General features: G+C 37.2%; 1 protein-coding gene across 6 annotated transcripts in view; it reads left to right on the top strand.

The window, feature by feature from the left end:
• The window catches only part of USP9X (ubiquitin specific peptidase 9 X-linked), a 157,007-nt gene extending 134,340 nt beyond the window's left edge, over positions 1 to 22,667 (top strand). For 4 of the 6 annotated variants that reach the window (XM_025857855.2, XM_025857856.2, XM_025857853.2 and 1 more), the window contains exons 34-45: positions 1,715 to 1,856; positions 3,005 to 3,758; positions 4,158 to 4,281; positions 4,920 to 5,145; positions 5,666 to 5,816; positions 10,237 to 10,422; positions 10,854 to 11,074; positions 11,165 to 11,253; positions 15,361 to 15,517; positions 15,672 to 15,884; positions 16,236 to 16,331; positions 18,738 to 22,667. In XM_025857855.2, coding sequence (XP_025713640.1) covers positions 1,715 to 1,856; positions 3,005 to 3,758; positions 4,158 to 4,281; positions 4,920 to 5,145; positions 5,666 to 5,816; positions 10,237 to 10,422; positions 10,854 to 11,074; positions 11,165 to 11,253; positions 15,361 to 15,517; positions 15,672 to 15,884; positions 16,236 to 16,331; positions 18,738 to 18,875 — 2,497 coding nt within the window. In that variant the 3' untranslated portion in view covers positions 18,876 to 22,667. The remainder of the gene's footprint in view (positions 1 to 1,714; positions 1,857 to 3,004; positions 3,759 to 4,157; positions 4,282 to 4,919; positions 5,146 to 5,665; positions 5,817 to 10,236; positions 10,423 to 10,853; positions 11,075 to 11,164; positions 11,254 to 15,360; positions 15,518 to 15,671; positions 15,885 to 16,235; positions 16,332 to 18,737) is intronic. The other 2 variants (XM_025857858.2, XM_025857857.2) reach the window with 1 other exon arrangement.
• The last annotated feature ends 421 nt before the right edge of the window (positions 22,668 to 23,088 follow it).

Below are 23,088 nucleotides of genomic sequence, written 5' to 3'. Positions count from 1 at the left end.
TTGCATGTTACTGATTACTGTTGGCTTGAAATCAAATTTTCACCAAAATATCACAGTACGATAGTATTTTCTACAAGCGCAAACAGTATTATATAGTCATGAGGTGTGTGTGTATATGGCTGGTGGGAGTGTTTCATTTTTGATCAAAGGGAAATGATTGGCAGAGAGGTAATGCTATATAAATGAGAAATTACCGTGAGGTTAAACCATTCATTCAGAACAAGACTATGTAATTATTCACATAGCCCGCACAAGTTTTGGTCATTTTGAAAGACCTTTTGTATTAAGTGGACAATTAAACTGTCACTTTTAACCTCTTGATTTTCGATTACTGATGAAAATAAGCCAACTTTTTGGTCATTTATTCTAATCAGTCCTTGTTGGTTTGTTTTAGACCGTTTTCAGAGTCATTTGGAAATTACTGCTTTTCTTTGCTAAGTGAAAATGTCCAGAGAGCATGATCATAATTAAGATCCCAAAAGTCCTGTTCTTATTACATGCCAGAAGTTACATAAAGAGTCCCAAGTCTATCTGTTTTACGGCATTATTTGTCTAGATCAGGAGTTAGCAAATATGCACCATTGGTCAAATCCAGCCATGCATCTGTTTTTATAAAAAAGTTTTTTTGGAACGTATCTACCTCTTTACCTACTCTCTAGCTGCTTTCCCTATAACAGCTGAGTCACAGAGACCTCATATCCCCAAAAAGAGCTTATAATAGGGACTCTTCTGGCCTTTTACAGAAAAAATTTTGCTGGCTTTCTCTCATCTTTGAATGTCCTACTTTTTAAGTGAAGTCCTAAGTTCTGACTTCTTTTTTCTTTTTTATGGGTTGTTCCCTGATCATAGTAGCAATATGCTTTATACCTACTTCATATTCCATTCATGCCACTTACCAATACCTTTGTGTACCTTTTTTCCCCATAGCTAAATTGAAAAGCCCCAAATACGAGGGACTTTTCTTCAACATTGACTATCCCGGAGTACTTTTACACATGGAAGGCACTCCAAATATATTTGTTGAATGAATAAATTTGATGGTTGAGAGTGTATTCTCCCACATCCCATGTTCTGAGTTTATGAATGTGTCTCCTCAGAAATCTGAAATTTCCCTGGGTAGAAAATTGCCACAAGGTGGGATTCTGGCTCCTGCTCAGATTGCTTATCTCCTCTTGATTGGTGTGTTCAAACTTGTGCTTTATTAAGGTTTCCATTACAGAGAAGAAGGACCATTTAAAAATTCAGCCCATTAATAGTTTAAAATATCCTTTTCAGAAGTTGATGAATTCATGCTTTGGCCTTGGCATGAATTACTGCCTAACTAGATGATAGTGGAAGCAGCATGGTAGACTGTAAAGAGCTTAAGCCATGAAGCAAGACAGACCTGGCTTCAAAACACGATTTTGCCTAGTAATCTTGACCAAATTATCCTTTCCAAACCCCAGTTCTCTCATCTCTGAAGTGGAGGTGGTGCTATTTCTCTAGCAGGTTTGTCATGAAGACAAAGAACCTGATGTATATATGGGCTGTAAACAACCCAATGTAGTGCCCAACACTAGGTAAGTGGCCAAATAAATGTGTCATTTATTGGTAGCATTCTATGATTTCGGGTTTCATGTCATATTATAAATATTGCAAATGCAGTTTTCATTAAGTCTATAACTAAAAATGTTTAGAAAACTAAGAAATTCTTTTTATTTCTTACTATCTTTAGATACGAGTGTGAAGAATCATTTACGACTTTGAATGTAGACATTAGAAATCACCAAAATCTTCTTGATTCTTTGGAACAGTATGTCAAAGGAGATTTATTAGAAGGTGCAAATGCGTATCATTGTGAAAAATGCAATAAAAAGGTATGAATTATCCAGGGTTTTTTTTAAGTAACTATGGTTAAATTTCATGGATTTGAAGGTTGGTTGCTTTTGTTTTTTATTTTTATTCCCTACCCTGCTTTGTTATAGTGGTAGCAGAACGTAGTTAAGATAACTGGTACAAAGATTATGATTTTTCAGGGAAAGAAGATTAAGAGAAGGTAGTGCCAGCAGGGCTAGGGAAATGGGTAAGTAAGAGTGAACATCTTAGAAGTCATAATAGCTTACTATCACCTTCTCTTGTTGGAGTTCCACAGACACTTGCCGTCCGTATCCAGCCAGACTGCTGTTGAACCCCTCAAAGCTATAGCGCTGACAGGAAAACATTTCTCCTATCCTATCCATTTACTTGTAAGGACCAAGAAGTTTACTGAAACCTTCATTACTCGGTTTGGTCACATAAGAGTTCTTCTACCACCTGTGTTTTTAAACCACTGGGATCAGATTTTTAGGCCCACCTGATAGTTATCTCAGGGCACTTAACGGCTCTTAGGGAGAGACCGTTTACACAGACAGTAAATAACGTGTATCTGCCTGGGCTCCCAGATTTTCTCACCTCCGAGTCACCTGTATCATTTTGACATTTACACGCCACTTAAAGAGGTATTAAAGTCTAGTTGAGATGTGAGCTGTGAGGCCGGTGACTCAGCCCCTCTCCTGCTGCTCCCCACTACCACCAGGAGCTCCTGCCTGGGAGCTTGTGAGGATTACATGTGTGACTCCTTGGGCAGCACTTGGCATATTACTTGGCACCTAATGGCCCAATAGATATTAGCTGCTATAGTATTTCTTCAGCACATCTTCATTTAGCATAACAGTAAATACCAAACAAGTAACAGTGGTTAGATAGCAATGACGGTATAGAATCCAGGCAATGAGTAATGTCTGTGTCGCTAATTTTTGCAATTTGTAGCAAATGCCATCAACTATTTCCATATTATTGGTTTTAGTTAGCATTTTTTGAAATGCCCACCTGGACAGAATAACCTTGATTATATTCATTGCTGAGTGTTTGTTTCCACTTATAACCTCCAGTTAGTCTTCATGAGAATTTAGTAATATAGGCTTATAGTTTGTTTTATGCAGTGGATTATAAAAGAACATCTAGTAACTTGCTCTGTTTATTTTAGGTTGATACCGTAAAGCGCTTGCTAATTAAAAAATTACCTCCCGTTCTTGCTATCCAACTGAAACGATTCGACTATGACTGGGAAAGAGAATGTGCAATCAAATTCAATGATTATTTTGAATTTCCTCGAGAGCTGGACATGGAACCTTACACAGTCGCAGGTGTTGCAAAGCTGGAAGGAGATAATGTAAACCCAGAAAGTCAGTTGATACAGCAGAATGAGCAGTCTGAAAGTGAGACGGCAGGAAGCACGAAATACAGACTTGTGGGTGTGCTGGTACACAGTGGCCAAGCAAGTGGGGGACATTATTATTCTTACATCATTCAGAGGAATGGTGGAGATGGTGAGAGAAATCGCTGGTATAAATTTGATGATGGAGATGTAACAGAGTGTAAAATGGATGACGATGAAGAAATGAAAAACCAGTGTTTTGGCGGAGAGTACATGGGAGAGGTATTTGATCACATGATGAAGCGCATGTCATACAGGCGCCAGAAAAGGTGGTGGAATGCTTACATACTTTTTTACGAACGACTGGATACCATAGACCAGGGTGATGAGTTGATAAGATACATATCTGAGCTTGCTATCACCACAAGACCCCATCAAATTATTATGCCATCAGCCATTGAGAGAAGTGTACGGAAGCAGAATGTGCAATTCATGCATAACCGAATGCAGTACAGTCTGGAGTATTTCCAGTTCATGAAAAAGCTGCTTACATGTAATGGTGTTTACTTAAATCCTCCGCCAGGTAAGTATCAAAAATTTAGCTTCTTAGTAGAAGCATAATTCTTACTGTACTTGCAAGATTTCTTAGCAAGCATCAGCATGTTTACATTTTTACTTTGGGCTGTTTTAAAGCCATATTTCAGTTATCTTTGAGCAGTATATATTGTCTTGCTGCTTGGAAACGGGAGCTTTTGTTTATTCTAACAATTTGTTTTTGACTCAAGCATTAGTTTGAAACATGCTTTACTGAACTAAGAATTACTTCATAAGTAGGCGCGGGGGGGGCAGTTAGCAAAGTTAGGACTTCTAGAAATCAGTGGAAATGCAGACTTGTTTGAAAATGGAGCTTAGACATAGAAATTTGTTTTTTTGTTTTTTTAATGTATTTGCCTTTAAAAAAATGTATTTGCCTTTTTTATAGGGCAAGATCACCTGTTGCCTGAAGCAGAAGAAATCACTATGATTAGTATTCAGCTTGCTGCTAGGTTCCTTTTTACCACAGGATTTCACACCAAGAAAATCGTCCGTGGCTCTGCCAGTGATTGGTACATTGCTTTGGGTTTTCATTCCTATTATCCTAGCATTTAGTTTGGTTCTTTAATATATTGCTTTATTTTTTTCAAATCACAACAGTCTTCTTTCAGATCTGAAATGCAGACTACAAAAACTCTTGATAGCACTAGTGAGAGAAATCATATAAAAATAATTACTTAGGTTAAACATGACCTTTCATTGTTCTGAAGCTGGCTTCTGCTTCTGTTACCTTATATCCTATCTTTGACATCTGTATACAAGAGATTATAGGATGATACTTAAAAGTCTGAGCTACTTAATCCAGAAATTAGTGGTTTTAGCTTCCCTAGATTAAATTTTGCCATAGATTAAAAACATAACAAATAAAATGAGTGTCCTAAGTTTCAAATTGTGAAAGTATAGAGGCCATTATAATACCTTAATTGAACAATTTTTATGTACTCATCCAGTGGTAAGATGTTCAGGAAAGGTTAGGGGAGTGATTGTTTTGTCATTGAATGTTGGTACTAGAAGCAACCATTGCTGGTTCTCTCACTCCAGTAGTAAAAGAAGGTCTTTGATTTTTATTTGGTTCATAGAGACCCATATCTGTACTATATACGAAACACATCATTGAATTGCCATTCATAAATTTTTTGTTTTGTCTTAGGTATGATGCATTGTGTATTCTCCTTCGTCACAGCAAGAATGTCCGTTTTTGGTTTGCTCACAATGTCCTTTTTAATGTTTCAAATCGCTTTTCTGAATACCTTCTGGAGTGCCCCAGTGCAGAAGTAAGGGGTGCATTTGCAAAACTTATAGTTTTTATTGCACATTTTTCCTTGCAAGATGGGCCATGTCCTTCACCTTTTGCATCTCCCGGACCTTCTAGTCAGGTAATTGCCTGGTTTTCTTTTTAGTGATTAAATACTTAACAAATCTCTTGCCTGAAAGTTGAAGTCACAAATATATGTACATCTGTTTGATAACATTTACCTTGTGAACAGATGTGTGCACACACACACCACACCATCTGATAATCTGGGAGTTCAGTAAAAATACTTCACAGCAGTGAATAACAGTTATTAGCTCTTTAAAAACAACAGGATTTTCTTCGTTCAGTTAGAAGCAGTGGCTTAATTTTACACATGGTTATGTATATTATTTGTAAAGTTTTTTTTAATGGACTTCCATTTATTAAAAATTAAAACATCATGAAGGCTCTAGATGAAATCTACTTCAGATCTTCATTCCCTTTCCTAAAAAGCAACCCTTTTTAATTGTATGTTGTGTAATTAGTCCTTCCAAAAATTTCTGCCTATATTCAACATGGGTGTGTGTGTGGGTGTGTCTGTCTGTGTCCCCTTTTATGCAAATAGAATTACATTGTTCCTATATCTTGTCACTGGAAAATAGCCAGTGTTGTATCCTTTACAGGCTTATGACAACTTAAGCCTAAGCGATCACCTACTACGGGCGGTTCTCAATCTCTTGAGAAGGGAAGTTTCAGAGCATGGGCGTCATTTGCAGCAGTATTTCAATCTGTTTGTAATGTATGCCAATTTAGGTAAGAATTTAAATTGTTACAATTCTGTTTTAATGTATTCTATTAAGTGGCAAAGTCTTTGAGTGATGAAACATTTTTTACTGTACTTTTCACCTTGTACTTTATAGTTACTTATGCATATCTCTGCAGTATACATAGGCCAGAATCATGTCTTTTTTTTTTTTTTTTTTTAAGAGTAAGTAGGGGAAAGGGCAGAGGGAGAGAGACCCATGAGATCACAACCTGAGCCAAAATCAAGAATTGGATGCTTAACTGACTGAGCCACCTGAGCCACCCGGTCACCCCCAGAATCTGTGTCTTAATCATGTTTTTATCTCCTAAAACGGTGGTGCCAGATCTGTCTGGATTTGAAAATACTGATTCCTAGGCCCCATCCCACACCAACTGAATCAGAATTCTCAGAGCTAGCGCAAGGACTCCACATTTTCAAAAAGTCCCTGGATGGTTGTGATACTCACCCAAGTTTGGGTAAAGGACTTGGTCTGAACATAAGTTTCTATTGAAGGAAACTAAATTGAAATTACAGATAATATATTCATTTACCCTATTATCTATGTTATTACCTCTGTTTAACATTTTCCTTCTCAAAGTAACCTTTCTAACATCACCTGATCAGTGATCCCAGAATACTTAAAAGTTTGTTATGCTGTCTTCTACTTATTCTGTTGTTTTTTTATCGTGTTCACATTTTTGTGTTGCTCCCCAACGAGATTGCAGAGATCAGAGTTTTTCCACAGTGACACTCAGTAAAAGTTTGTTGAATGAAAAGATGGACAGTTAGGAATATTATCAAAAATCCTTCCATTGTCGGGGCGCCTGGGTGGCTCAGTTGGTTGAGCGACTGCCTTCGGCTCAGGTCATGATCCTGGAGTCCCAGGATCGAGTCCCGCGTCGGGCTCCCTGCTCAGCAGGGAGTCTGCTTCTCCCTCTGACCCTCTTCCCTCTCATGCTCTCATCTCTCATTCTCTCTCAAATAAATAAATAAAATCTTTAAAAAAAAAAAAAATCCTTCCATTGTCATTTGCTGTTTGTTCATTGGCTTTGAGGTGATAAATTTCCTATGATTATAATTTATTAAAGTTTCTTTTTCTTTTTTCTTTTTTTTAAGTTTTATTTAAGTAATCTCTATGCCCAATGTGGGACTCCCAACTCATAACCCTGAGCTCAAAGGTTGCATGCTCTTCTAACTGAGCCAACCAGGCACCCCTAAAATTATAAAAATTTCTTACCAATCAGGTATTAATGCACTGTTCCCAACATGATTAATTTATTGAGACATTCCATTTAAAATCTTAGTGATCGGGTGCCTGGGTGGCTCAGATGGTTAAGCGTCTGCCTTCAGCTCAGGTCATGATCCCAGGGTCCTGGGATCGAGTCCCGCATCAGGCTCCCTGCTCCTTGGGAGCCTGCTTCTCCCTCTCTCTCTCTCTCTCTCTCTCTCTCTCTGTCTCTCATGAATAAATAAATAAAATCTTTAAAAAAATAAATAAAAATAAAATCTTAGTGATCTTAGTGATGATAATGAATATTTGGCCAAATTTGAATAACTTATTTAAAAGTTTTAAAAGAGGGGCACCTGGGTGGCTCAGTCTGACTTCGGCCAGGTCATGATTTCGAGGTCCTGGGATTGAGCCCCCAACATTAGGCTCTACGCTCAGCGAGAGTCTGCTCGTCTCTCTCCCTCTGCCCTTCCCCATGCTTGTGCTCGCTTTCTCTCAAATAAATAAAAAATCTTAAAAATACAAAAAGTTTGGGGTGCCTGGGTGGCTCAGTTGGTTAAATGTCTGCCTTCGGCTCAGGTCATGATCCCAGGGTCCTGGGATTGAGTCCTGCATCAGGCTCCTGGCTCAGCAGGGAGCCTGCTTCTCCCTCTGCCTCTCTGTGTCTCTCTCTTTCTCTCTCTCTCTCTGACAAATAAATAATCTTTAAAAAAAAAGTTTAAAAGAAAAAAAATACCTTTTATCCAAGATTAAGTTCTCTAATCAAACATCCCTGTCATTCCATGTTTTTTGTGTGTGTGACCTTACTAATCACCAGTTTACCTCGGGGGCCCTTTTAACATAAGCAACATTCTACTTCTCTGTAGTTTGTCTTTTCCTTTACCTTTCCATACTAGAGGTGCTTGGTTATTTGTAGTTGAAAAGGGAGAGAATATTCATTGCACAAACAAGCAAGCGGAATCTGTATTTCAAAGTTAGAAATACCAAATTTAGGCATTCACAAAAATCCTATTCTGTTCAACTCCCTTTTTAGATACTGCCTGTTCACAAAGCATACATCATTGGCATGTAATGTAATTTAATTAAGATTTCCCTGCTAAAGGCAAATACATATCCATAAATTTTATTTATTGTTTTTAAAGATTTTATTTATTTGAGAGAGAGAACACGAGCCAGGGGGAAGGGGCAAAGGGCGAAAGAGAGAGAGAAGCAGACTCCCCACTGAGCTGGAAGGCAGACACTTAACCGACTGAGCCACCCAGGCACCCCCAGATCCATAAACTTCAATGTACCACTTATGCTTTGGGGTTCAGAATTGTTTGTATATACCATGTATTATGTGATATCCCTATAGCAGGGTCCAAGACAGCACCTTATAATCATACACATTAATATTTCTACAGTCAAGCATGAATAGTCACCCTGAGAGGGGATAAATGAAGACTGTGAATAGCCTCTTAGTTCAGGCCAGCTTTTCCCACCAAACATGTTTTGACACCAACTTTATGAAATAATTTTGTTTATATTTATGATAAGAGCTTTTTGAATCTCGGGATTTCAGATAAGGGATTGTGGGCCTGTATTTTTTATACTTATGGAATATGACAATAAAAAGGACAGCCTATTGTCTAATGGGGTATAGAAGCAAATAAAAAGATAACTGCCATAAAGTATGTTAATGGCTATAATAGGGAAAAATACAAAGTGCTATGGTAGTATATAATAGGAATACCAGACCAGGTTTGGTGAGTACAGGGGACTTAATGGGGGAGTTGATGTGGGAATTGGTTGTTTGGGGTTTCTATCCAGAGTGAACAGCAGATGCAAAGACTTGGAATAAACTCAGTGTGTGGAGGAAGTGAAAGTTATTCAGACTAGAAATGATCTCTGATCAAGCTATTCTGGCAAGCCTCTTGAGGGATTCTAGACTTTATCCTAAGAGCATTGATGAGCCATTGTAGAGTTTTTAATAGACATACCTTCTAGAAAGATCACTCGGACTACAGTGTGGAATGGATTGCAGGGGAATAACACTAGAGATTGTTAAAATGATTTATAGCAGAAGATCATTGTGGCCAGTACTGGGGAACTGGCAGTGAGGAGGAGATAGAAGTGGACAGATGCTGATGCTTTTTATTAGCAGTAAAGTCAGTAGGATTTAGTGATTGGGTATTGAGAGGGGAACACAGAAGAGATGTTGAGTGATGCCCAGGGTTCCAACTGAGTAGATAGCAGTGCCATGTACTGAGAGAGGAGAACACAGGAGGAAGAATATGGATAGGGGAGTAAAGTGATGAGTTAAGTTTGGGCAAATTGAGTTTGAGCCTGTTGGACGCCCAAATAGTGATGTTCAGTGTTCCGGTAGAACATTTAAGATACTGGAAATACTTTGGTATCATCTGAACGAAAATAGCTGGAACTTGAAGCCGTTGGAGTGGGTTTGATCATCCAGGAAAAGCATACAGTGTGAGACAATAGCCTGGTGTGGGAACTTTGAGGAGCAACCATTTTTCAAAGACAGAGGAAAGAAAACTCAGAAATGAGACTAAGGAGAAGAGGTTGAAAGAAAGGAAAAGAGGAATCCAAGAAGGAAAGGAAGCAGTACGGTTTAGAACTATTCCTTAGCTTTACCCCAGGAAGGGGGGCAGAAACTAAACTGGCATGGGTTGAGGAGTAGGAAAATAAAACAGATGACACTGAGTTTAGGCCTGATTTTCAAGTAGCTTAGCTGTGGAAGAAAATAGGCAGTGTGTAAAAGAATTCTTATTTCTCACTGAGTTTTCATCATCCTCCCTTACGTTGAGGATTGAAGTCTAGGCTAGTCCCCCAGACTCTCGGGCCATAGAAAGTATTTATTTTCTTTATGCCTGGTTTGACTGGAAAGTCATGGTTTTTGACCATTTTAGAACTTAAATCTAATTATACCACGGAGATTTTCTGTTCTGGTTAAATCATTCCCTGAATGCTAAGTAAGAGTTTTTTGATTTTATAAATTTCTGATTTTATTTTTATTAATTCTTAAGCTTTTAAGGTAAAACCATTATTACATCTCCAAGAGGTAAAAAGAAAAAGGTTTTCTGATTATAAAAATCATAGAAAAATATTTTAGATAATTGCTTTATTATGAAGCCCTTATCATCCTAATTCTTTTCTCTTTTGTAACTCTTCTCCCCCTCGTCCCGCTGCTTGCTTCATGGAAGGTGTGGCAGAGAAGACACAACTTCTGAAATTGAATGTACCTGCTACCTTTATGCTGGTGTCCTTAGATGAAGGTCCAGGTCCTCCAATCAAATACCAGTATGCTGAATTAGGCAAATTGTACTCAGTTGTGTCACAGCTGATCCGCTGTTGCAATGTCTCTTCAAGAATGCAGTCTTCAATCAATGGTAAAGTAGAATACTCCATCCTTTACATTGGTTTTAAAATACTGCTGGCCATTCGTAGTACCCAGTTAAAAGTAATTCTGAAGATGTTTAAATATAAAACCAAGAGTCTGACAATCTATAATATTTTGGGTTCTATACCTTTTTCACGTCTACTTGCTCCTGAGGTTGATACTAAGTGAAGTAATTTAAGAATTAACTTTTTATATAGGTAAATGCCAGTGTTGGCATTTAAAGTTCGCATTTTATCATCTTGGTCTATCTGATCATTATAATGCCTAATACTACTTTCTTCATGGTACTTAGGAATATTGATTTAAAATGTTATTTTTCTAAAATACAAAATTCATAAGCTGTTTTCTATGGTGAAATCTATGTTATTTTATTGTGGAGAAGCCTATTAGTTTTTCATTGATGACAAATCTGTATTCTAGGTAATCCTCCTCTTCCCAATCCTTTTGGTGATCCTAATTTATCACAACCTATAATGCCAATTCAGCAGAATGTGGCAGACATTTTATTTGTGAGAACAAGTTATGTGAAGAAAATCATTGAGGACTGCAGTAACTCAGAGGAAACTGTCAAATTGCTTCGTTTTTGCTGCTGGGAGAATCCTCAGTTCTCATCTACTGTCCTCGGTGAACTTCTCTGGCAGGTTAAAGGACAATAAACATTCATATGTCTCTCTAATTTGATTTGTTATTCCTTTAAGTAAGTTATTCACTGGGTCTTTTCCTGTTTTTAGGTTGCATATTCCTACACTTACGAACTCCGACCCTATTTGGATCTGCTTTTGCAGATCTTACTGATTGAGGACTCCTGGCAGACTCACAGGTAGATCCTTGTTTTTACTTGCCCAACTTTTAAACTAACTGAAATTGCCAGTCAGTGCTTTTTTTTCCTCTCTTTTTCTTTTTTCTTTTTACTTCTTGGAGATGTAATAATGGTTTAACCTTAAAAGCTTAAGAATTAATAAAAAGAACCCCTTTCCCTCACTTGATTTCACTTTTTATTCTTGCCCGTGCTAAATACTTCTGGCTTTCAATTTTTTTTTTTTTTAATTAAGGACAGCATAGGCTTTTTGTAAATATCTTAATTTCATTAATGATGTGCTAGGGTTATTTTAAGATTAGTTTCGTTTTAGAATAAGTCATATGAGGTCACATTTGGTTATCTAAAAATAGTCCTTAGGTAAGAAAGTACAGTCAGTTCCCGTTATTCATGGTAGCTATATTCTATAAAGTCGCTGTGAACACTGAATGAGGGAATGCGGAGCCATTGCTCCTAGGGGAAATACAGGGTTAGGTTCCTGCAAGTCTCTAGTTACATTTTTGTCAACCAATCTATCATAACCTTTTTCTAAATGTGTGTTTATCTTTTTAAAGACAGCTTATTTACCATACATTGCTGACTCTAACAGTGAACTCACAATAACTTGTGTCTGAATAAAGCTTATTTAATGCAGTGTTTTCTCTGCAAAGCCTTTTGGGGCTTACGAATACTAGGTAGCACTTCACTACACATTTGGGGGCCGTTTTAAACTATGAAATCAACAAAAAGCACAAAGTGTGGGAAGGGTTTCACTAAATAGCAAAAAGGACACTCCTTTGCAGTATGAGCTGAATCAAGCTGGGAACATACATGTTTGGTCCAAATTTTTTTCCACTCAGCACATGACCACCAAAGCGCCATGTATTTGCCATTACAAATAAAGTTTAGCAAGTAGACAAAATCACAAACACGGAATCTGTGAATAATGAACATCAAATTTAGTTTTTCAGTATATGAGAATTTGAGTGCAATTTTTTTTTAAACTGAGGATATCCAGCATAACTATCCCTCAAGCTTCCTCCAGAATTCCTCCATCTCGTTTTTTGCCATAAAGTTTAATATATTATCTTTAATCCCAAGAATTCTAGGTGATGGTGAAGTATGGAATTAGTTGACAACTCTGCCAGATTTTATAACTTCCCTCCCCACATGAATGATAGTATAATACTTGATTTTCAGAAAGTTCAAAATTTATATATATATATATATATATGTTATGTCTGTCAATACAGTAATTAAAGCAGCAACTTGAAAGCAAGCTCTGTAATGACAAAATGCTTAAAACTTAAAATTTTGAGTCTTAGTGGAGATTGCAAATGTCAGAATTCGTGAATATTTCCAAATTATCTCCAGAATTATCATAGATTTAAGTTGTATTAATGTAAAAATAGCATCAAACCAAAAATCAGTTTTCATGAGACAGAAAGTTTAATAGTTCCCAAACTATAAGCATATATTTTGAGCACTGTCCAGTACCCTTCCCAATATGGTTTTATAGGATTTGAGACTTTTCTTAAAAGTTGTTTTTAGTTGTGCCTGGGTGGCTCAATTGGTTAAATGTCTGATTCTTGATTTTGGCTCAGGTCATGACCTCAGGGTTGTGAAATTGAGCCCTGCATCGGGCTCTGTGCTGGGCATGGAGCCTGCTCAAGATTCTCTCTCTTCCTCTCCCTTTGTCCTTCCCTCCCCCTAGAAACAAAAGTTGTTTTTAATGGAGTCTAACTTCCTCTTTTCATTTAAAAAATATTGTAAGCACTTAACAGCATTAAACCAGTTGGTTATATCGTAGCTCTCTTGATTCATTATAGCAAGCGATAATGGTAAGGGCACATGTGCTGGATTAAATATGGACAGTTGACTTTTGTGTAATGAGATTAGTAAGGTATTGTTATTATGAATCACTGGCCCAAGCTTGAAAATAACTTTCTCATAGTGAGCTTTTGGTTCATTCGATAAGCAGTGTTTGAATATTTATGGAGTATCTACCATGTGCTTGGCACTACCAGGCATTGGAGAACAAGGCAGGCAAAGATGATACAGATAAAAATAGTATTTGAAAACAGTTAAAACTAATGGGAAGAAAATGTGATGTGGCAGAAAGAATGGCTTAACACTTCATTATCACTTGACAAAACTGAAGGTAAAAACAATATACACTGAAGTGTTTCAGATTAAACAGCAAGAGGCTTGTATGATTGGTCTGAAATTAGTAAACCTTGCAGAATAGCTGGAGTCATGATTTCCAAACAAAAGATCTTATGAATGCATGCAATGTAAAAAAAGCTTGCATTTTGATTTGGAACATTTTATTAAATAAAATTTATGGTATATAAGGCTTTTGGTTTATTTTTAAATTATGGACTACACAGGTAATGTTCTTTATGGAGATAAAACTCACCATTTTAATCACTTTAAAGAATACAGTTCAGTGGCTTTTCGTACATTCACAATGTGCAACCATTACCACTCTAATTCCAGAACATTTTCATCACTCCAAAAGGAAACCCCATACCCAATTAAGCAGTCACTCCTTAAATTTACCTCCCATCCCCCAGCAACCACTAATCTGCTCTGTCTCTATAGATTTGTCTGACCATAGGCTAGGCACAATGTCCAGATTTTGCCTGGGCACTTCTTCAGATACATGGAATCATACAAAATGTCCTTTTGTGTTAGACATTTGGGTTGTTTTCTACCTTCTGGCAATTGTGAATAATGCTGCTGTGAACATTCATGTACATGTCATTTGTTTTTAAACATCTGTTTTCAATTCTCTTGGATATACCTCAGTAGAATTGCAGGCAGGTAAATTTTTTATTATTTTTTGTAGTCAAATTGTAAAATGTTCATAATTTACCATTTTAGCCATTTTAAGTGTACGATTCAGTGGCATTAAGTATATTCTCATAATACTATGTTACCGTCATCACCATCCATTTCCAGAACTTTTTCATTATCCCATACTGAAACTCTGTACCCATTAAACCATAACTCCCCATTCCCCTTTTCCCCCCACTCCTGGTAACTGTTATTTTTTCTTCGATTTTGCCTATTCTAAGTACCTCATATAGGTAGAATCATACAATATTTGTCCTCTTTTATTTGGCTTATTTTACTTAATGCCTTTTAAGACTCATGCGTGTTGTAGAGGCGCCTGGGTGGCTCAGTCAGTTAAGCGTGCAGTTCTTGATAGCTACTTAGGTCATGGTTTCTCAAGGTCATGAGATCAGCCCCACGTTGGGCTCCATGCTCAGCAGGGAGTCTGCTGGAGATTCTCTCCCTCTCCCTTTGCCCCCCACCCCTGCTCACTTGCTCACTCTCTAAAATAATAAATTTAAAAAAAAAAAAAAAGTAATACACATTGTAGCATGTTTCTCAATTTCATTCCTTTTTAAGGCTGAATAATATTACACTGTGTATATATACCACATTTTGTTTACTGGCAGGTGATGCTTTTAACACAAAGAAAACAGGCACAGTTTGCCCCTAGAGTCCTTTTTTTAAATTGCTTATTGGGGAGAACAAGAAATCACTGATTACATATTATTCTGTTAGGCTTGGCAAGAACTGAAAGGAAATCATCGATCATTGGCCAATCAGCTATATTATAGTAATGGTGAAAATTGTTTTGCCATAGCTCATTATTAGAATTCAGGTTCGTTTTGTACTTCCAAATTATATCACCATTTCATAGTCACAGATTACTTACTTTCCGAAATGCAGTTTTATAAAAGGAACTGACTTGAAGCAAACTTAGGTACAGCAGTCATAAACTTAGTTGTTAGTTGACTTTGTCTGTATTACTCTTGGTGTCCTCAAATCACTTCTGGTAGTGTCTTTGAATTACATACCTAGCAAAATCATTTTGGATTGGTAACAAGTTGGTAAGAGCACACACTGCTAGGCGGCTGTATGACCTTGGGCAAGCTGTTAGACCTCTCTGCACCCCTCTCCTTAACCTGTGCAGAGGCTCAATAACAGTACCTGCTGTCCAGCATTAGATGACATGACATCCAAGATCTTTATTGAGTGGCACATAGTGGGCACTCAGTTAATGTTGGCTGCTATTTGATTTTACAAGTTTTAATTTTATATTTGGTTCTTTTTCAGAATTCATAACGCACTTAAAGGAATCCCAGATGACCGAGATGGGCTGTTTGACACAATCCAGCGCTCTAAGAATCACTATCAAAAAAGAGCATACCAGTGTATAAAATGTATGGTAGCTCTTTTTAGCAATTGTCCTGTTGCTTACCAGATTCTGCAGGTGAGTGTTTTTTCTTACAATTTTGTAGAAGTCTGAATCAGAATTAGGGATTCCATTTTAAAGAAAAGAATAAGAATTTGGAGTTACTATTTTAAGTTAACTTTAAGAAGTATTCCAAAACCTTTTCCATACATGGTTTTATTTTCTTTTGAAGGGCAACGGAGATCTTAAAAGAAAGTGGACCTGGGCAGTGGAATGGCTTGGAGATGAACTTGAAAGACGACCATACACCGGCAACCCTCAGTACACTTATAACAACTGGTCTCCTCCAGTGCAGAGCAATGAAACATCAAATGGTTATTTCTTGGAGAGATCACATAGTGCTAGGATGACACTTGCAAAAGCTTGTGAACTCTGTCCAGAGGAGGTAAAAAAAAAAAAAAAAAATGGAAGAAAGCAATTTGTTACTTTATAGGCCAGTGTTTATGTATTAATGATAATATCAAAGAAATTTTGTTTAGGTTTTGTTTGCTTTAGTGTTTACTATATGTAATCTTAAGTTAATGAGAAAGCCTTTTAGAGAAATTTCTGAAACTGTCTGAAATGTAGTCTTTCTGAAGAGAACCCAAATCAGGTTTTTTCATCTGTTTCAATTTGTCTTCTGTAGAAGGAAACTTGTGAGTCAGTTTTGTAGGTTTTTAAAATTTTATTTCAAATACAAAAAACTCAAGCATGAATTTGCCTACATAATTGTTTATTTTTAAATATTTAAAATTAGGAGCCAGATGACCAAGATGCCCCAGATGAGCATGAGTCACCTCCACCTGAAGATGCCCCATTATACCCCCATTCACCTGGATCTCAGTATCAACAGGTAAATAGGGGTTGGTTTGTGTTTTTATCCCCTAGAACCAGTTTTTATGCTTTATTTAAAGAATGGCTGAATTTTTTGTTGTGACTGCAAAGTAATAAAGGGATTATCAAGACTACCTTTAGAACATGAACAAAAGAGGAATGGCTGGGGCAGGGTCACGATGCGATGTGTTTGAACTTCCCCCTATGGTGTTTTCCTGGTCAAATAGGTGCCTGTCATTTGTACTCAGACTTAGTAAAACTGTGGCAGTTGAGGTCAACATAAAATGATAATATTTAGTACAAAGGATTAGGACATTTCCTGTTAGGCTGAATCTGCAAATGGATTCCAAAGACTTGAAGATGTGGCAATGAAGGAAATTGTTCTTGGTTACGTAGCCTAACTAAGACTTCAGTGACACTCAAGATTGTTGAAAAATATCAAGGATTTGATAGATTGCTGTAAAATTTCCTGTAAGATGAGTAAATAAAATTTAGATAACCTTTCTAAAACCCAGAGGTGACTAATTCAGATCTTTTGAGGCAGTGATGCTCAAATTTGAACAAGCATCAAAATCTTCTGGTGCGGACGCCTAAGTCGCTCAGTCGGTTAAATGTCTGCCTTCAACTCAGGTCATGATCCCAGGGTCCTGGGATCGAGTCCCACATTGGGCTCCCTGCTCAGCGGGGAGCCTCCTTCTCCCCCTGCCCCTGCCCCTCCCCCTGCTCATGTTTTCTCTCTCTCAAATAAATAAAATCTTTAAAAAAAAAAAAAAAAATCCCCTGGTAGGCTTGTTCCAATACAGAGTACAAGTTTCTGATTCATTTAGGTCTGGGGTGGAACCAGAAAATCTACATTTCTTTCCCAGGTAATTGATGCTGCTGCTAGTCTGGAAGCCATACTTTCAGAACCATTATTTAAGACATTCTTATATTTCAGGATGGAGGGGTGCCTGGGTGGCTCAGCTGGTTAAGAGTCCAACTCTTGGGGGAGACCAACCATTAGAGACGATGGACTCTGAAAAACAGGCTGAGGGTTCTAGAGGGGAAGGGGGTGGGGGGATGGGTTAGCCTGGTAATGGGAATTAAAGAGGGCACATTCTGCGTGGAGCACTGGGTGTTATGCACAAACAATGAATCATGGAACACTACATCAAAAACTAACGATGTGATGTATGTTGATTAACATAACAATAAAAAATTATTTTAAAAAGTCCAACTCTTGACCTCAGCTCAGGTCTTGATCTTAGGGTTGTGAGTTCAAGCCCAAGCTGGGCTCCAGATTGGGCGTGGAGCCTACTTTAAAAGGCGGGGGGGTGGAAATAGAAGCATACTCAATAATTAGAAAATGCATATTCAACATATTTTCATAATACAAATTATAGAAAGACCTAAAATCTTTTTTTTTTTTTTTAAGATTTTATTTATTTGAGAGAATGAGAGAGAGCACATGAGAGGGGGGAGGGTCAGAGGGAGAAGCAGACTCCCCGCTGAGCAGGGAGCCCGATGCGGGACTCAATCCTGGGACTCCAGGATCATGACCTGAGCCGAAGGCAGTCGCTTAACCAACCGAGCCACCCAGGCGCCCTAGAAAGACCTAAAATCTTATTGACTGGTGGGAATGTACAGAAAAATGAGGGTTCATGGGTTTAAAGGGTTAAGAAATGAAATTTACAAGGAAGAAACTTACTTTCCTTGGCCCTGAGAAAGCTCATATATTAATCATGCCTGGCTCGTCCATGTTTCTTTAATACTGTATTTTCATTAGCACCATTCTGTTAAAGGTTGTTGCTAATGCAGATCTCATATGACCACAATCAGTCAGATTTGTCATTATCATATAGAAGCTTTCTAGGTGCTTGAAAGAGTCAGAATAAATGTGTTCTAACTCACAAATCATATTGTGAGTGTTTTTGACAATAAACAATAACAGGCTGTAATCCCTTATTTGTTGGACTTAGGTCTAAATGATTTGGGGCACTAAAAATCACTTCAGGTAAAGATTTATACAGATCTACACTGCTTTTGTTTGGGGTTTCGAGGTTTGCATTTAGGCTAGCTTTTTTTTTTTTTTTAAGATTTTATTTATTTGTCAGAGAGTGAGAGCATAAGCAGGGGGAGCAATAGAGGGAGAGGGAAAAGCAGACTCCCCACTGAGCAGGGAGCCCAGTGTGGAACCTGGATCCCAGCACCCTGAGATCATGATCTGAGCTGAAGGCAGACGCTTAACCAACTGAGCCACCCAAGTGTCCCTAGCTTTCCTCTTTGAAATGAATTTGTTTTTTCTTTCTCACCATTAGCCTAAGGATATTTACTCTTTGTAAGTTCCGGGAATAAAAGAAATGTTTATGTGTCCACAGATTTTAGCCCATGATTTTAAAGTTTACTATATGAAAAGTTTTAACATTGATCTCTCCTCCCCTCTCAGAATAACCATGTGCATGGACAGCCATATACAGGCCCAGCAGCACATCACATGAACAACCCTCAGAGAACTGGCCAACGAGCACAAGAAAATTATGAAGGCAGTGAAGAAGTATCCCCACCTCAGACGAAGGATCAGTGAAATGCACATAACTAACTGGTTCCATCAAGACTGTGCACCCAGGCCTTACAGTCCAACCTTTTTCTGTGTCTGGCTAATAATTTAAAACTAGAAAAACTATTCCTAATCATAACATGGAGTGGAGAGTTTATTCACTGTCTTATCTGCAGAAATTTGCTGTCAATATATAACCCGCCTGCAGTGGAAAGTGTATAGTGTTTTGTAATAAATGGCCTGATGCTAATGTGTAAATGGCAAAGGTGTATATAGTATATTAATGTTTGACTGTTAATTCTTAAGCAAGAAACTTTTCTTGAGGAGACTCACAGATCTACAAAAACTACAAGTTAATTTTCTTGTTCTACCCACTGCACTCTGCAACCAGTGTTGCCTGCCTCGTGGCAGTTGGATCTACTCCTTTACAAAAAAAAAAAATAAACCAACAGCAACAAAACAGAGCCCATCCATGTCAACCACACCAATAGTTTCATGTTAATTCTTTGCCACTGGAGTCAGTTTTACTATGAGCAATGATGTAAGGCTGGTAACCTTTAAATTATTTGGTTGATGTGGACAATTGGTGATGTAACATTGTTTCTAGATCTTTTTCATTGCCTTTTTAATTCTGATATTAGGTTAATCACTTTGAAGCTATAGTTATGCTGTAACATTTAGCATGGCTTCACACCAGGTTAGTGTAGCCAATGAGGAAAAAAATTACCATAATGACAGCAGTTGTCCCAGTGTGACAGCTGATTTGCTCAGAGCTTTTCCTTCTTACACGTAGAATATAAATATAAAACAAGGGGAGAAATGTGATATGATAAACAGGCGGTTTTCAGTTACACACATGTTGCTTATGTCTGATGTTTGACAGTTCAATCTCTGGGTGGGATAAAGAAATTTAAGTATCAGTAATGGGAATTTTTAAAGATTTAAAACAAATATGCAAAAATTTGCTATGCCAGGATGCTTGGAGCATAATAGAAGACTGTATTTGGTGTGCTTGTTTTGTTTCTTTGGTAGAGCTTATTAGGTGAATCTTCTAAAACTTTCCTTCTGCTGGACCCCAGTGAAGTGGAAGTCACCAGAATCCCACAGTACTTGGAGCACCACTGCACCAAGATGTCTAGCTGAGTTTCTGCTCGAGGCACAGTTTTACTTGAAAGCAAAAATTGTCCTAGCTCCTTTTCCATTATTCCAAAACTTTGAATGTTCAAAGCAGGGTCTTGATTAAAAAGGAAACTAGTGGTTAGTCAATCTAATTGAGGTATCATAATTTCAGCATAAACATTTAATTAAAGATAAGGAACTCATCAGTTAATACTGTATTTAAAAGAGAATTGGTAACTTGAATGTGTGTAATTTTTGGAACCTGTCTAAAAACCAAATACCCCTGCAGATACAGTCCACCCTATTCTATTTAAATATTTTGCTGTTTTATTTTATAGAAATTATTTTGCTGAATTCACAAATAGAATTTGATTTACGAAGAACTTTTTGTCCTGTGGTGTGTTTTTGGTTTTGTTTTTGGGTTGGTTTTTTGTTTTTTGGTTGTTTTTTTTTTTTTCCTTTTTTTGTCTTTTTTTTTTTTTGAGGACTGCATAATAAAATTCTGTGCATAGCATGCTTAGGCATGACACTGAATTCAGGAGTTCAGTCACATCGAGTTTTTGTGCACAGAAAGATTTGACCTTTGGCCCTTGACTAAAGATTTAGAGAAAACAGGATGTTGACACTGTAAAAGTTTCCTAACATAATCTTGTACTTTTTGTATGTTTTTTATATACATGTATATTTAATGAGCACAAGCTTGGTTGTATTTTTTACAATTTAGTTAATAGGAAAATGTTTTGTCAAAAAGGCTACAGTTGGAACTGAACAAAGCAGAAACAAAATTGAGAATTGCTTTATTTTGTGATTAAAAGGGGCAGGTATTTAAGATAAAGCTTTGGGTATCTTATTTGCAGTACTCTATAGTCCATTTGTGCTTCTAGGTTTTATGTAATATTAGGAAATTTTGACACCAGACAGATCCTGTTTTTACCTTAAGTATATTACATCTGAGTTTAAGTTTGAGCAAAAGTCCTACACTTTGCAGTTCCAGTTGGTAGTTTGAGTTCCTCAATTCCAGGCCTCTTTAGCAATGAGCAAAATAGGTTAACTTTATTTGGACAATTTGCTATCCTTAAATACACCTTCTCACCAGATGAGGAGAGGTGGTTTTTGTATTTCCTGCTCCTTAACAAAGTATGTGATGTACTTAATTTAAAAACTTTAATGACTTCCTAAACACGAAAAACTTGACATTTGAAAAGGCTGTGAATTTTTCTCCTTGGAGGGAGATCCCATCTTGGTTGCTTTGAATTGACAATTCCCCTTGTGCCAGGTGAGGGCTTGTGAATCCTTTTCCCTCCATTTGTGGAAGAGCCGTCTGTGTTGTGCCCAGGATCGAGGGAAAGTGAACAGGGAGATTTATTTTTGTTTGTGTGAATTGTTTTCTCTAACTTCTTAAGCAAGCATTAACATATAAGCGGAAATTTTAAGGCGCATGTTATTGTAAGAGCAACATGGTGGTGTTGAGGTTTTTTTCTGAACATCAGTGGCACATTTTAAACTTCCAAGTCTTCAAAGTGCCTATCTTTAATTCTCCCTCAACTGATTTCTTGAGCCATATATATAATTCCTACTTTAAATGTTTGTTTCAGAATCACTAGTCTTCCTTTCAAAGAAGTACCCCCCAGGATTCTAAATGGCATGATAACTTCATAGAAGACCATAGAATCTGTTAACGTAAAGACTAAAGCTATTTTTCATTGTTAATCTGTGAACAAGGGCTTTGCCCTGTTGGATCGAAGTATTTCCGTGCACAACTTGGTAAAACCATATCGCTGCTGTTTCTAAGCCCTCCACCAACCAAATTTTCATGCTCAGCATTGTAGAGGCAGAAATAACATAATTTCCCAAACTTGTGTCTTTTAGCTATTATATATACAAATTTAGAATTAAAATGTTTTATATTTTTTTCATGATTAACTTTTATTAGTGAATGATAAGTATTTAATCCTAGTAGTGGTTAAAAAGAGGAGCCTTTTTTTATTGAAATTACGTTTGTAAATGAAAGCAACAGTCTGTGAATTTTCTGATGACTACTCCAACAAAATGGTTCCTTTTACTTTTTCTTGGTATTTTTCCAGCTTCTCTTCTCCCACGAACTCTTACTTTGCTGAATTTTGTGGTTAATTTGGTGGATATATCCTGCCTTATTTAGAATTCTAACTGGATAAGAAAATTGCCTTTTCCTTATAAGAAGTGCCCAACTTTGTCTGTCTCTAGCTGGAAGGTACTACATACTGCAGAGAAAGGAAAACATCCTCCTTCCCGCCCCACCCCACCCCGTTTTTTGTGTTACTAAGAAAAAAAAATCAGTACTGGTTTTATAGTAGTGCTCAACCAAAATTGGTCCTGCACCTACATGAGTGTTTAGTGTTTAAAAATAAGGTTTTGGGTGTGATACATCACTACAAAAAGTGCTAAATGTATTAAGAACTTGCTGCCGACTGTATAACAATTATTTTACATTTGCAGAAATGTAGTGCTTTTCCTCCAGATTCATAGGTGTAAGAAAAAAGGGGGAAACGTGCACCATGTTTTAAACTTGCAAATGATTTTTTTTTTGAGATCCAGATTCCCCAAAGGAAATTCACCACCCAGATCACACACTTCTCAGCCTTTTACAAGCCAACAGACTGAAGATTGTCCACAGTTCCTAAGATTTAGCACATATACAAAAATAAAACTTTATAAATTAAATTTCGGCTTTCCCTTTTATTTATTAAAATATAAACAGGTAATTTAGAGGTGTAATAGATTTAATGGGAACTTAAAAAGGGAAGTGTTTACAAATAGAGGAATTTGGCCCTCCTTTTGTATCTCCAAAGTATATTCACATCTAAGCAGTTCAAAAATTGAGTTGTGATCTAATTGCTGACTTAACAGTTCAGTCTAAAATGGAGACTTGGCAAACACTCTGGTGTGTGTTTCAAGGTTCATTTAAATTATCAGAAGTGCAGCAGGTCACATGTTTTAAGGGGAGTCATAGGAGTGACAATTCAGTTAATTCTCCAGCAGATTTCATCTGCTCTACTTTTTAGTATCTGAAATGCAATTCTTTGTTGCGGTGTTGCAAAGAAATAGGATTTCCACAGAAGCCTGTTGGTGTGTCCTTTAAGTT

The sequence above is a fragment of the Callorhinus ursinus genome, unplaced genomic scaffold (genome assembly GCF_003265705.2).
Source record: "Callorhinus ursinus isolate GAN/ISIS: 27379988/994484 unplaced genomic scaffold, GSC_fseal_2.0 scaffold16, whole genome shotgun sequence".
Lineage (NCBI taxonomy): Eukaryota > Metazoa > Chordata > Mammalia > Carnivora > Otariidae > Callorhinus > Callorhinus ursinus.
The sequence above is the reverse complement of the archived record's forward strand: the minus strand, read 5'-3'. Positions and strand labels throughout refer to the sequence as shown.